The sequence below is a fragment of the Amblyraja radiata genome, chromosome 3 (genome assembly GCF_010909765.2).
Source record: "Amblyraja radiata isolate CabotCenter1 chromosome 3, sAmbRad1.1.pri, whole genome shotgun sequence".
NCBI classification, from domain to species: domain Eukaryota; kingdom Metazoa; phylum Chordata; class Chondrichthyes; order Rajiformes; family Rajidae; genus Amblyraja; species Amblyraja radiata.
This window is the reverse complement of record NC_045958.1, coordinates 40,583,813-40,599,050: the sequence shown is the minus strand read 5'-3', so window position 1 is coordinate 40,599,050 and position 15,238 is coordinate 40,583,813. Positions and strand designations below refer to the sequence as shown.

General features: G+C 37.9%; 1 protein-coding gene across 4 annotated transcripts in view; it reads left to right on the top strand.

Annotated features, from left to right (window-relative positions):
- Positions 1 to 15,238, top strand: part of agtpbp1 (ATP/GTP binding carboxypeptidase 1) — a 206,777-nt gene that overhangs the window by 167,667 nt on the left and 23,872 nt on the right. For all 4 annotated transcript variants that reach the window (XM_033017668.1, XM_033017669.1, XM_033017667.1 and 1 more), the window contains 2 exons: positions 1,087 to 1,263; positions 7,585 to 7,742. In XM_033017668.1, coding sequence (XP_032873559.1) covers positions 1,087 to 1,263; positions 7,585 to 7,742 — 335 coding nt within the window. The remainder of the gene's footprint in view (positions 1 to 1,086; positions 1,264 to 7,584; positions 7,743 to 15,238) is intronic.

Genomic DNA, 15,238 nt, shown 5'->3' with positions numbered 1-15,238 from the left:
CTAGTGGTAGATAACCCAGGATAAATAAATTAACAAACATGATGCTCTACTTTTTGGTGATACTAAATTACATGATACCTTATATTTTTGCAGAGATGAAAATGTATTCAAAGAGACTATACTTTCTTGCAATATAGGGCGGCTGAATTGCAAATATTGCTTAATGAGGACAAGTGTAGAAAAATATTGTGGCAATACAATTAATAGATATAGCAATCATCTAGGTGAGGCCAGAGGCATTGACCTTTCTAAGGAATCTCCAGAAAATTCAAATGACAGATTGCAATTCATAATCTTTTGAAAAATGCAATGTAAACTACATAGTTACAGCTTTTATCTTCTATATCGCAAGAACATCAATCTGATTATTGTTTATTATTGTATAACGTTGAAAAATAATTTGCACTAAATTTTCATTAGGCATGACTAGGGTTTGATAAAATTATTATTTTTTCTTAAACTTTCAAGGAAAACAGCAAAATATACCTCAGACATGAGTTGCTTATACATTAAAAAATATATATCTTGGTTAATCATATTGCAAATTAGTTGGAATATTAATTAATTCCTTGTCTTTTAGTTAAATGTGGACTTTCATTTTATGGTTGTCAGAACTAAAATTTGGAGAAACATAGCATTACAAATTTGAGCCACATCAGTCTTACTGAACAGTTTTGGCCAACACTTTTGATCAAGTGTTTGACTTGATACTCTTTTGATTTAATACCCTCTTTTCAGTGTCCCCTAAAGCAATCAACTTTTCTCAGCTGTTGTTGTGAAGATAACCTTGCCCCAGATTGGGAAAATGGTCCTGAGTCAGTAGTGAAGCTTGAGTCCATAGTTCATTATGGTTTCTCTGCATAGTCAGCATATTGTCAAAATTGTTGTAATACTTTAAATACTTGAAATGTAACATTATGCGTATATCTGAAAGTATTGTTAGATAATTGGGCTTGGCTTTTTTTTTTCCATTGCCACAAAATGGCAGTACATTCAAATTTATCTTTAGAATTCAATTTACACATGGAAACTTCCGTTCAGTAAATCTAATTTTTAATTATCTTTTCCTGATGTCTGGTCATCTAGACTCTGCCAAAGGTGTTGAACCAAATTGCACCGGCATTCTGCATGAGCAGCTGCAGTTTTGTGGTGGAGAAGTCCAAGGAATCCACAGCGCGGGTTGTTGTGTGGCGTGAAGTTGGTGTGGCGAGGAGCTATACAATGGAAAGCACATACTGTGGCTGCGATCAGGGAAAATACAAGGTGAAAGAGAAAATTGCATTTCATGCCTATATTATGCTAAAAATATATTGCTTCATTTTAAATTTTGATGCCCAATCGCTCACAAATTGTAGAACCTGCTCATTTTTCATCCTAGTGATTTCTTGTGATCTTGTTTACCTCTTTTGGCATTCAAATACTAAAATTCAATATGATCCCCAGAACCTTTTGTTTAAGAAGGAACTGCAGATGCTGGAAAATCGAAGGTAGACAAAAATGCTGGAGAAACTCGGCGGGTGAGGCAGCATCAATGGAGCGAAGGAAATAGGCGACGTTTCGGATCAAGACCCTTCTTCAGACTGATGTGGGGGAGGGTGGGAAGAAGAAAGGAAGAGGCGGAGACAGTGGGCTGTGGGAGAGCTGGGAAGGGGAGGAGAAAGAGGGAGAAAGCAGGGACTTCCTGAAATTGGAGAAGTCAATGTTCATACCTTCTGTTTAAGGATCTCCGGTTTCCTCCCACACTCCAAAGATGTACAGGTTTGTAGGTTAATTGGCTTGTTATAATTGTAAATTGTCCCTAGTATGATAGGATAGTGTTAATGTGCGGGGATCGCTGATCAGCAAGGACTCGGTGGGCTGCGTTTGCTCATTGTATCTAAATTAGCTAAATTATACCTTAGGTTTACTTAAATTCAAAATCCCCCATATAGAAATGATTTTGTGTAATCATTTGAGACATTCATAATAATCAATTGTTGTTTGCGTATGTTTGAATTCACTGAATTATGTTCAGATCAGACATGATGGAAAGAGAATATATTAATCAATGCAAACACTATTTCTACATTGAAAAAGCTGGAATGGATGCCAGGGAACAGATGAAATCGAAGGATAAGACACAAAAACTACTTTTATTCAAAAATAAAATCACCAAACTCTGAAAACATATGTCATGCAGCATTCATGAAAGCAAAAACATTTTAGATCTTTGTTAACTAAAATATTAGATGTATCTATACATCTGAGCATTAAAAAAAACATGCATTTTACAATGGAGATTGTAATATTTACAAAATTATTCAAGACAAGAATGGAACCTAATACTGAAATGATTATATTTGGCGTAATGGAAGATGGGAATAAATTGAACACATCTCAAAATCTATTCCTTAACTATGGTTTAATAATAGCAAAAAAATTAATTCTTAAATTTTGGAAGGGTACATCAATACCAACGCTTAAAATGTGGATTGCAAGTATGTTGGACACCGCTCATCTTGAGGAAATGCGATTCCTCCTAATGGATAAATCAGACCAATTCATAACGAGTTGGTCTCCATTCGTCGTTTTTTTGGAATCATATGGTGCAACACAATTGTAAAAAATAACTGTTTCAGGACTGGACGAGGGTTGGTCAAGACTATAAATAATGATCTCCTTTTTTTTTCTTTTCTTTTCTTTTCTCTATTCTCTCAACTTTCTTCATTTACTCGTTTTCTTTTTTCACACACTATATATTTCACATCTTTCTATCCTTTACTATCTAACTTCTTTTTCTTATTCTAATCTTTTTTTAGTGTAACAAAAAAAAAAAAAAAAAGAAGTTGTACATAAAATGTATTATGAAAATATATATTAGGCACTTTGGTGCCATATGACTGTACTTACTTCTAATAAAATAAAATATTTAAAAAAAAAAAAAAAAAAAAAGCTGGAATGGATGCCAGGGAACAGATGAAATCGAAGGATAAGACACAAAAACTACTTTTATTCAAAAATAAAATCACCAAACTCTGAAAACATATGTCATGCAGCATTCATGAAAGCAAAAACATTTTAGATCTTTGTTAACTAAAATATTAGATGTATCTATACATCTGAGCATAAAAAAAAACATGCATTTTACAATGGAATGATTTTTCACTAAATGTTTCCATGTGTTGCGATATGTTTTATCTTGGTTTAATTTGTAACTTTATATATAACTAAACGCGCGGTTGCGGGGGGGGGGGGTGTTCTGCGGCGTCACACACACACACACACACTAACTAACCACCCCCCACACACACACACACACTAACCCCCCCCCCCTTGATATTATATTAATATTATTAATTTGCTCCTTTTCCCCCATCCCGCCCTATCCACTCACGCATAGCCCCCAACTGTGCAGGCATGGCTAGAGGGAGAGGGAGGGGGGTAGAGAGGGAGGAAGGGGTAGAGAGGGTGAGGGGGGTAGAGAGGGAGGGGGGGTAGAGGGTGTGGAGGGGGTAGAAGGTGTGGAGGGGAGGGGCGGGGAAGGGGAGGGGGTAGAGAGAGAGAGAGCTACCTTCTTGAGGCAGCGGGGGGGGAGAGTGCGAGGGGTGTGAATAACCCGGGGGGCGGGGGAGTGTGAATAATCCAGGGGGAGTGTGAATAATCGGGGGGGGGTGAGTAATCCAGGAGTGTGTGTGAGAATAACCCGAGGGGGGGAAGTATGAACAACCTAGGTGGGGGGGAGTGAATAGCCCGAGTGGGGGGGGGGGGGGGGGGGGGGGGGTGACGTCACTCGAAGTGTGTGGAAGATTCTGTGTGAGACGGCTCCGAGCCGAGCTATTGTGACGTCATCAGTGAAAGCTGGTCATTTTAAATTCAAAGTCTTTTGATGTTTTTTAAATTCTTACTTTTAATCAGTGATAAGTCGAGAAATAAAGCATAAAATGTTCAGATAAGGTGATCTCGGCTAGAGGGGAAATAAGTCAATCAAAATATGTAAAAATGTTATCGTTACCGCATAGTGTTTTTGCGAAGATGTCAAGAGAACCACACGTACAAGATCAGACTTTTAATGAGTATATGATGATATTTTTTTTACAGGAAAACAAGTTGTTCACTAATGGTAATTTGTATTTCTAAGTTTTTATTTATTTCTCTTTCCTCATTCCTCACACTATTCCCACAATATAGAAATCATCAGTGTATATAACTATTCAAGATAAGTTAAATATTTGATGTTTTGGATGAAATGTAATTTGTTCTCAAATTTTCTAATCTTTGATATTTTTAATCATTTTATATGTTGATGCCATCTGTTAGCAGACATTCGAAGCAAGCAATTAGTTGTATCCTACATATGATCTGATTATAAATTATTTGTACGTTCCATTCATGCTGTCTTCTGGGGTCGTTATTGCTGTACTAGTCTCAGCCCATAACCTATCTTCATTCATATAGTGTTCCATATAGGTATAATATATACATAATTATGTTATTTTAGTTTGTTAGAAAGACATTGTATTGTCGATTCATTTTACTAGGGTAAAATAATTATTTAGGTAGGTAAAATAATTATTACCTAATACTTGGGTAATATTTATTTAAAATGTTCAAAGTCAAGAGTCAGGTGAGTCAAGAGTGTTTAATTATCATATTTACCCATACCAGAACAATGACATACTTTCTTTCTACAGCTTAACCGTAATCACAATAACACACATAAATATATAATAATCAAGAGGACAATAAATTAATAACTGTAATATAAGGTAATGAAATAGTACAAAACTGATCTAATGCAACTAAAGACACAGACTATAGAAGACCATAGTTGCTGAGGTTAGTGTTGTGTACTGTTGCTGGAAACAAGCTATTCTTGCACCTGGTGATCATAGTTTTCGGGCAGCTGCATTGTAAGTACATTACATTTTAATACTTTATTGCCTTAAAAATTAAATTACCCAAAGTGCAAATCAATCCTCAGGATCTTTAACTTTGGTACCTTGTGTAATAGCCCTACCTGGGCTGTTAAGTAATGGAATTGAATAACTAAAATGTCCCAGAGCTACTGTCCAGATACACAGCTCATTAATTTTGAAATGAGAACCTGTTTCCATGACAAAATGTCACTGTTCTTAAAAAGCCCATAGTTATCATTATTTCTTCACCTGAGCAGATGTAGGTTGTTACTGGTCTAGCATTGTTGTGAGAGAGAAGTACTTATTTATGCTTCAGAAAAACATTTTGCAACATCTGGTCATTTACAATGGTTATAGCAGCACAAGGAATTGACTTGCATTTCCATCTGTAATAGAATATCTGCAGATGTTTAGTCCACAATAAATTAACTGTGCTATCTGTTCATTGTATTTGCAATTGCCCAAAACCACCTTGTAGAGTTTTTATTGCGATTTGTAGCTTATAAATATCTCAAAGGCATCACAAACCCTTTCCCCCACTCCTCCCTCACTAGTGGTGTCATTGTGAACAACCAGTCAGCATGAAGAATCCAAACGAGGATACAACCCCCAAAATCCAGAAGAGTAAGTCGGAATATTAAATTCAATGCTAACTCCTTAGTAACTGAGAGCACTGCCACCTTCACCATTGTTTCATGAGAAAAATCAGAGCTAGTATATTTTCCAAGATTGCAGCCAGAACAAACAACTCTGACCTAGTTTATTTAGTGCCTATAAACATTTTGGTTTGAAAATTAAGAACCACTGACTCTTCAAAAAACTCAGCTATTTTACTATATTCATTATAACCATATAACAATTACAGCACGGAAACAGGCCATCTCGGCCCTTCAAGTCCGTGCCGAACACTTATTTTCCCCTAGTCCCATCTACCTGCACTCAGACCATAACCCTCCATTCCTTTCCCATCCATATACCTATCCAATTTATTTTTTAATGATAAAATCGAACCTGCCTCCACCTCTTCCACTGGAAGCTCATTCCACACAGCTGCCACTCTCTGAGTAAAGAAGTTCCCCCTCGTATTACCCCTAAACTTCTGTCCCTTAATTCTCAAGTCATGTCCTCTTGTTTGAATCTTCCCTACTCTCAATGAGAAAAGCTTATCCACGTCAGCTCTGTCTATCCCTCTCATCATTTTAAAGACCTCTATCAAGTCCCCCCTTAACCTTCTGCGCTCCAAAGAATAAAGACCTAACTTGTTCAACCTTTCTCTGTAACTTAGTTGCTGAAACCCAGGCAACATTCTAGTAAATCTCCTCTGCACTCTCTCTATTTTGTTGACATCCTTCCTATAATTAGGCGACCAAAATTGTGGATGGAGGTCAGTTGTCCTTGCTTGGATGGGCTTAGATGTGACTGTCACTTATGTGTTTACTCTTCACTGCTCCGAAGTGGCCTAACAATCTAATCAATTGCTTCAAACATTGATACCATGAATCAAGAAAAAAGCCTACTATTATCTATCTAGGGCAACTAAGAATGAGCAATATGTTACAACCTGCCTCAAAATACTACCATTACTGCTTTAACGTGTTTCTGTGTACTTGACAAGCTAAATCTTAAATATATTTTGCAGCTTCCACAAGTTAAGTTAAAACAACCCCAAATTGCAAATTGTATCCCCATGAATTGAAACTATCTTGAATAATCCAAACTAATAGAGATTAGCATTTAAATGATTTATAAATAACTAAATCATCTGCTTTTTTCCTTTACATGTGTAAACTTTCTCTAGTTTTATTTGCAATGCGATTCTGAAGAAGAAAATCTTAAGATTATAAAATAGAATAAATTTAACAGGAAGACATTACTTCTGTGATTAAAACAGTGTTTATTATTTTTGGTGTCACGCTTAATCCCTTTCCTATCCTTCAATTCTGCCTGTTCCTTGGCACCAAGATATTGCATCCATACCAGCAATTTTCAAGGTAGAATTTGAGTTGATATGTCTGGTTAATATGTTATTGCCTGGATAGTAATAAGGCAAAATATAATTTTCATTGGGTTTGTCCCTTTCTCTGAAAGAAATTACCCCAATTTGGACTATCAACATTTTGGTTTCTGTAACTAAGTCATTGATTTTGTGTCTCCGATCACAGCATTCATGAACAACATAATTTTGTACCCCTCCTCCTCTACGATGTTAAATGTTTAAGATTTCTAACGTACAAATCCTGATGAAAGAACATCAGCTTGAAACAATTGTTTTTTCTGTCTCCTGATCTGTTTCTATTTCATATATCCAACACCTGTGTTGGATATATGAAATTATATTCATAATCTGAAATTATATTGATAATCTGAAATTGTATTCGTATGAAATTATATTCATAATCTGAGCCAAACCTGGGTACTTAGCTGCTTCCGGTGAATTCCATGATAATTGCTCCAGGACAGATCAAGCGAAGAAGAACATTGACAATGTATCAAAAAAACAACGATGTAACAAAATATTTCAGGCATTCACACGCTAAAATCTGCAGGAATTTTTTACTCATTAATTCTAATACATACCAAACTAAAACGCATGAAAAAAATACTCAAATTTAAATATAACTATGAACATTACACCAGCAACAATGCATCTGGTAACACATTCTGTGCATTTTTCTCATGTTTTCTGAAGGGACAACAAATAGGGACAAGACAGTTAGAAGAGATGGGGGCTAAATTCTGCATTAGTCTTCTGCGTCTGAAGAGGATGACGTCGGTGGAATGTCGGCTGCCTCCCAGCCTCCTGGACGTCGAAAACGATTTAATTGACACTAGATGCAACTTAACCAGGTAGGATTTCATCTAATTTGATGATGTACTGCAGAGTGGTATATTAATTCAAACTCAATTTGGTTTTGTAAGCATCTGCTTTGAAACACTGAAGGTTTTTTGATAGTAAGTGGTGCAATCAATGAAATAATTCCAAGCCTCGAGAATTAAAAAAAATATGCAAAAAAAACCCAAAAATAAATTGTTACCCGAAATTCTTTTTACAATACATATTATTTATGTCTGGTTTGGTAATAATTATTCAAAAAAGAAAATTTATGTATGCCCTCTCTATCAGAATCTTAATTAAGGTAGGAAACTTGTGGGGAGGGGTGTGATGGGTGGTGTCCTACAGGGAGTGGTGCTGTACTTTGTCACACACATTAATGACTTTAATATGACTGTAGAAGGTATAAATAGTAAGTTTACAAATGACACACTTTTACTGAAACCAATACAGCAAAATCTGCACGCAGAAACTCAAATGATAATTCCAGGTACAGGAAATCACTCTGACACAAATATTATATTTGTTTACTATAGACATTCGGTGCAGGAGTTGGCCATTCGGCCCTTCAAGCCAGCACCACCATTCAATGTGATCATGGCTGGTCATCCACTATCAGTACCCCATTCCTGCCTTCTCCCCCTATCCCCTGACTCCACTATCAACAAGAGCCCTATCTAGCTCTCTCTTGAAAGTATCCAGAGAACTGGCCTCCACCGCCCTCTGAGGCAGAGAATTCCACAGACTCACAATTCTGTGTGAAAAAGTATTTCCTCATCTCCGTTCTAAATGGATTACCCTTTATTCTTAAACTGTGGCCCCTGGTTCTGGACTCCCCCAACATCGGGAACATGTTTCCTGCCTCGAGTGTGTCCAAACCCTTAATAATCTTATATGTTTCAATAAGATACCCTCTCATCCTTCTAAATTTTACAGTATACAAGACCAGCCGCTCCATTCTCTCAGCATATGACAGTCCCGCCATCCCGGGAATTAACCTTGTGAACCTACGCTGCACTCCCTCAATAGCAAGAATGTCCTTCCTAAAATTTGGAGACCAAAACTGCACACAATACTCCAGGTGTGATCTCACTAGGGCCCTGTACAACTGCAGAAGGACCTCTTTGCTCCTATACTCCTCTTGTTATGAAGACGAACATGCCATTCGCTTTCTGCACTGCCTGCTGTACCTGCATGCTTATTTTCATTGACTGGTGAACAAGGACCACCAGATAGAACATAGAAACATAGAAAATAGGTGCAGGAGGAGGCCATTCGGCCCTTCGAGCCAGCACCGCCATTCATTGTGATCATGGCTTATCGTCCCCAATTAATAACCTGTGCCTGCCTTCTCCCCATATCCCTTGACTCCACTAGCCCCTAGAGCTCTATCTAACTCTCTCTTAAATCCATCCAGTGATTTGGCCTCCACTGCCCTCTGTGGCAGGGGATTGCACAAATTCACAACTCTCTGTGTGAAAAAGTTTTTTCTCACCTCAGTCTTAAATGGCCTCCCCTTTATTCTAAGACTGTGCCCCTGGTTCTGGACTCGCCCAACATTGGGAACATTTTTCTTGCATCTAGCTTGTCCACTCTTTTTATAATTTTATATGTTTCTATAAGATATCCCCTCATCCTTCTAAACTCCAGTGAATACAAGCCTTGTCTTTTCAATCTTTCCTCATATGACAGTCCCGCCATCCCAGGGATCAATCTCGTGAACCTACCCTGCACTGCCTCAATCACAAGGATGTCCTTCCTCAAATTAGGAGACCAAAACCGTACACAATACTCCAGATGTGGTCTTACTAGAGCCCTATACAACTGCAGAAGAACCTCTTTACTCCTATACTGAAATCCTCTTGTTATGAAGGAAAACATTCCATTAGCTTTCTTCACTGCCTGCTGTACCTGCACGCCAACTTTCAGTGACCGGTGTACAAGGACACCCAGGTATCGCTGTACCTCCCCCTTACCTAACCTAACCCCATTGAGATAATAATCTGCCCCCTTGTTTTTGCCACCAAAATGGATAACCTCACATTTATCTATATTATACTGCATCTGCCACACATCTGCCCACACAGTCAACCTGTCCAGGTCACCCTGCAACCTCCTAACATCCTCTTCACAGTTCACATTGCCACCCAGCTTTGTGTCATCCGCAAACTTGCTAGTGTTACTCCTAATTCCCTCTTCCAAATCATTAATATATATGGTAATCAGTTGCGGCCCCAACACCGAGCCTTGCGGCACTCCACTCGCCACTGCCTGCCATTCTGAAAAGGACTCATTCACTCCTACTCTTTGCTTCCTGTCTGCCAACCAATTTTCTATCCATGTCAACACCTACCATGTGCTCTAATTTTAGTCACCAGTCTCCTGTGCGGGACCTTGTCAAAGGCTTTCTGAAAATCTAGTCACATCCTCAAAAAATTCCAGAAGATTAGTCAAGCATGATTTCCCTTTCATAAATCCATGTTGACTTGGACTAATTCTTTTACTGCTATCCAAATGCCCCATTATTACCTCTTTAATAATTGACTCCAGCATCTTTCCCACCACCGAAGTCAGGCTAACTGGTCTGTAATTCCCCGTTTTCTCTCTCACTCCTTTCTTGAAAAGTGGGATAACATTAGCTATCCTCCAATCCAGAGGAACTGATCCTGAATCTATTGAACATTGGAAAATGATCACCAATGCGTCCACTATTTCTCGAGCCACCTCCATGAGGACCCTGGGATGCAGACCATCAGGCCCTGGGGATTTATCAGCCTTCAGTCCCATCAGTCTACCCAACATCATTTCCTGCCTAATGTGGATTTCCTTCAATTTCTCCGTCACCCCAGATCCTCTGGCTAGTACATCAGGAAGATTGTTTGTGTCCACCTTAGTGAAGACGAATATAAAAAGTTTCCTCAACTCATCTGCCATTTCCTTGTTCCCCATAATAAATTCACCCTTTTCAGTCTTCAAGGGTCCAAGCCAAGTCAAGAGAGTTTATTGTCATGTCCTAGATAGGGCAATGAAATTCGTCTTAACTAATTTTTTACTCTTCACATACCTAAAGAAGCTTTTACTATCCTCCTTTATATTCTTGGCTAGCTTACCTTCGTACCTCATCTTTTCTCCCCGTATTGCCTTTTTAGTTATCTTCTGTTGCTCTTTAAACGTTACCCAATCCTCTGGCTTCCTGCTCATCTTTGCTATGTTGTATTTCTTCTCTTTTATTTTTATACTGTCCCTGACTCACCTTGTCAGCCACGGTTGCCCCCTACACCCCTTGGAATCTTTCTTCCTCTTTGGAATGAACTGATCCTGCATCTTCTGTATTATCCCCAGAAATACCTGCCATTGTTGTTCCACTGTCACCCCTGCTAGGGTATCTTTTCAGTCAACGTTGGCCAGCTCCTCCCTCATGGCTCCATAGTCCCCTTTGTTCAAACCCAAACCCCAAAGAAAATTGTTTGCTAATGGGGCCCCAAAGAAGTTCCTTCATAGCTATACTTGTATCTGTTTGTGTTGAAAATGAACGATAAAAGGAATAGAGACAAAAAAACTGCAGATGCTGGAATCTTGAGCAAAAAACACAAAATGCTGGAGTAACTCAGCAGTTTCCAACTTCCTCATCTACAGAACACAATCGGTACAAATTAACACCAACTCTTCCTCCTCGATAACCATCAGCACATCAAGGCTGTGTCCTCAGCCCCCTACTCAACTCACTCTATAGCCATGATTTTTTAGCCAGATACAGTTCCAATTCCATGTTTACATTTGTGATGATATCACCGCTGTTGGGTGAATTACAGAGAATAATGTCAAAGTATAGAAGGGAGATCAATTGTCTGATCGAATGGTACTAAAACAACAACCTTGCTCTCAACGTCAGTAAAACCAAGGAACTGATTGTTGACCTTAGAAGTGGATGACCAAGGAACCACAAACCTGACTTCCTGACTTCATCGATGGGTCAGTGGTGAAGAGAGTCAACAGCTTCAAGTTCCTGGATGTACATTTCTCTGAAGAGCTGTCCTGGATCCAGCAATCATATAGAAAGCCCATCAGCACCTCTACTTAGAAAAATGAGGAGATTTGGCATGTTGATGAATACTCTCCTGAACATCTACAGATGTACGGTGAAGAGCATATTGACTGGTTGCAACACAGCCTGGTTTGGCAACTCGAGTGTCAAGGACAAATGAGATTACAAAGAGTGGAAAATACTGAGAAGTATTCTATTACAAATCTCAAATTACAAATTGTGGAGCATAGAGGCAAATAAATAAATGTTGGGTCTTTGTCTCAAACATTTTGGAGGGCATAATCTGTCCTCCATCAGTCTGAAAGAGGGTCTCGACTCTTAACGTTGTCTATCCGTGTCTCCAGAGATGCTGTCTGGCACACTGAGTTATTCCAGCACTCTGCATTTTTCTGAAAAATGCATGTTATTCCACTTTGTAGCTGACAAGCACACTCGTAAATACTGGCAAGTTTGGAATTTCCCTGACATTTCTGTAAACCATTTTGCACTGTACTTTGCAAGGCCATGCTGACATTGCTAATTAAGCAGTACAATACCAACAGGTCACAAGTCTGAGTGTGGAAATGTTTAAAAAGAGAACTGACCTCTTAAACCATGATGTTTTAATCAGCCTTTAATGTTTTTGCACGCTTATCATTTATGAACCTCTTCACTTTTATGTGCCAGAATCCCGTTTCTTATCCAGCACCACGGTACTCAAGGATAGTAAGATAAGTTTCCTGCATCCAGATAAGAATAATGTGGGTGGAAGGACTATGTCTATAAAATCGTGCCTATTTACTTAAATGCTAGTATTCATCAAGACAGAATGCTGGTTAAATGATGGGGAAATTTATCTGGAAAATACCTGTTGTGCAGTAATGATATGGGAACGAGTATATATTTTCCAGTTGTCATGATTCTCTTTGGCGATCAGTACATATTTATGTCAAACTTTTCCTGAGAGAATCAAAAGCAGCTGAAGTTCATTCTTGGTTTAAATGTGCAATGTGTGTGGGAAAAGGATCATACATTTTGTTTTAAGGAATAACAACAGTTTGAATTTGCTTAGCATCCATTGTGTTGGAAAGATAACCTCGATCATTTTGAATGTTGGAAAATTAAGTAGACAATTTGTGAGAATGAAGAAGTAGGAGGAAATCATTAGATGAATAAATCCGCAGGCATTTAATGGTGTGAAATGATCAGATGGGATGCAGATAATTTGAAGGAAAGTAAGCTGAAAGTGTGGAATTCTTTACTAGTCAATCACCGGATTTCACCCTATAATTGAAATGTGTCAAAAATACCAAATCAACATAAAACTTTATTCAATGGTGTTAAAGGATGGTAATACTGGAATACTTTGGGTAGTGAGCAGAATAAACATTCCTGAGACACCATGATACGTTTCCTCAGGAAGTATTTGGATTTGCACCATTGCTTTCAATGATTCCTTTTCCCATAATTGCATGTTATTCAAGAGCAATTATTTAAAATTTTTAAGTGGGCAAGTGTGTTCTGCTTTCACGGTGTAAGAGTATGAATGTTAAAAGAGTATTCAGTCCATCAAAATCTGTCAGCTCTGTCTCTGAACGACTGTGATTCAGTTATACATTTGATAGTTTTGCCATCAATAAAATCTCTGAAATTATTACTTCAAATGAAGTGGATTCTGACAGTGGAGAGCAGGAGTATTGCCAATATTAGCTATATTGACTCGGATGTTTAAATTTCATAACATGGTGCAAGAACATTCAGAATAACATTGTTTGTAATACTCATGGTCCAAAGTGTTCAGTTTTATCATCCCATTGGATAAAAAATGTATTTTGATTTTATGATTTCTGAAATATTTCAAACGCATCTTTGGCTGTGACCAAATTTACACACACGTTCTATTTATTCTATAGTACATTGGTGGGATTTTTTCTTGTGTGTGAACTGCCCTTCCATCTGTATCTTATTATTCATAGGGCATGCTCGAGTGACATGAACTGTTGAATATTGAATATCATTTTGTTCAATTACTTTCAATTTAGTATTTTGGTGTTGAAATGCTAATTTTGAATGTTATTTTTATGCATTGCTCCTTCATGTTTACTGTAGGAGCCATTTATGTTAATTGTTGGCATATCATATTATTTTGCTTAGATATATCTTGCAATATTATTTTGGACACTTGGGGGCGGTCATTAGATGTACAGGGTGGTATATATGTAAGGGCACAGGGAGGGAAGCGCATACAGTTCTCACCAGACCAGGGACAGAGCAACCAGCTACAACTTGCATGCAGAATTAGGAAAACCTAGTACGTTCATTCCTTTGTTTGTACAACTACCTCAATAAACAACCAACTAAACTGGAAATAACGACGGGAAGATCTGTTCTATTGGGTCTGCGTAAAATCACTCCTACTGTACCTGTGAAGTAATGGCAACTGGAAAGGAGGACACTGAGAAAGTTGAAAATTTGCCATTACATTTACAATATAGCAACACAAATCTATAAAAATTTGTGTAAAACACGAGAAAGGGAAGTATTAGAACAGCAAAACTATGATGATTGAAACAGGACGAAAATAAAAAGCCCAGTAAAAGTTGCAATTTTTTCTATTTGAATTGACGAAATGATCCCTTGCTGTTAACAAATAATTAGAATTACAGTGGCTTCCAGGTGAAGGGTCTTGATCCCACCGTTATTGACTCCCAATTTCCTGACCCGCTGAGTTTCTCCAGCATTTTTGTTTCGCACCAGAATTAGTTTTGTTTTCTATAAGCTAATCCATGATACTTATTGTATGACAATGAGAATAACTTGCCCATTTGAGGCTCCTGCATAGTTTTAGCAGTAAAGCTAAGGAATTTGTAAAATTTTACATGTTTTGAAGAAATGCTGTCAAATCTCCAATTAACTTTAGAACTCCATTATTGGCAATGATGTGCATAATTGAAAGCAGGTTAGGATTTGATGGGTTTTAATTAACCAATTTGCAAAATTATATTAGCCTGTTTAAGACAGATGTTGGAGATTGCATAGCATGTCAACTATTAACCTACAAATTATGTAATGATACAGCTGCTTTCCTGAGCAAATGTTCTCTTTGTTATTTCAGTTCTCTTGAAGCTCGTGATTGTATGTTTTGATTCAATTCCTTAATACTGATATTAGAATCAATGTATGTGATGTTGAATAAAAATCTTGCAATTTTCCAGAAATTCTTCACCTTGGGTAAAATTTAAATGCTATTTAATCACAAAATGATATCAGTTGGCCATATTCCTGCACAGTCACTTTCCCACAGTAGGTGAATTGAGGACTAGAGGACCTAGGTTTAAGGTGAAGGGGAAAAGATTTAATAGGAATCTGACGGGTAACTTTTTCACACAAAGGATGGTGGGAGTATGGAACAAGCAACCAGAGGAGGTAGTTGAGGCAGGGACTATCCCAACGTTTAAGAAACAGTTAGACAGGTGCATGGATGGG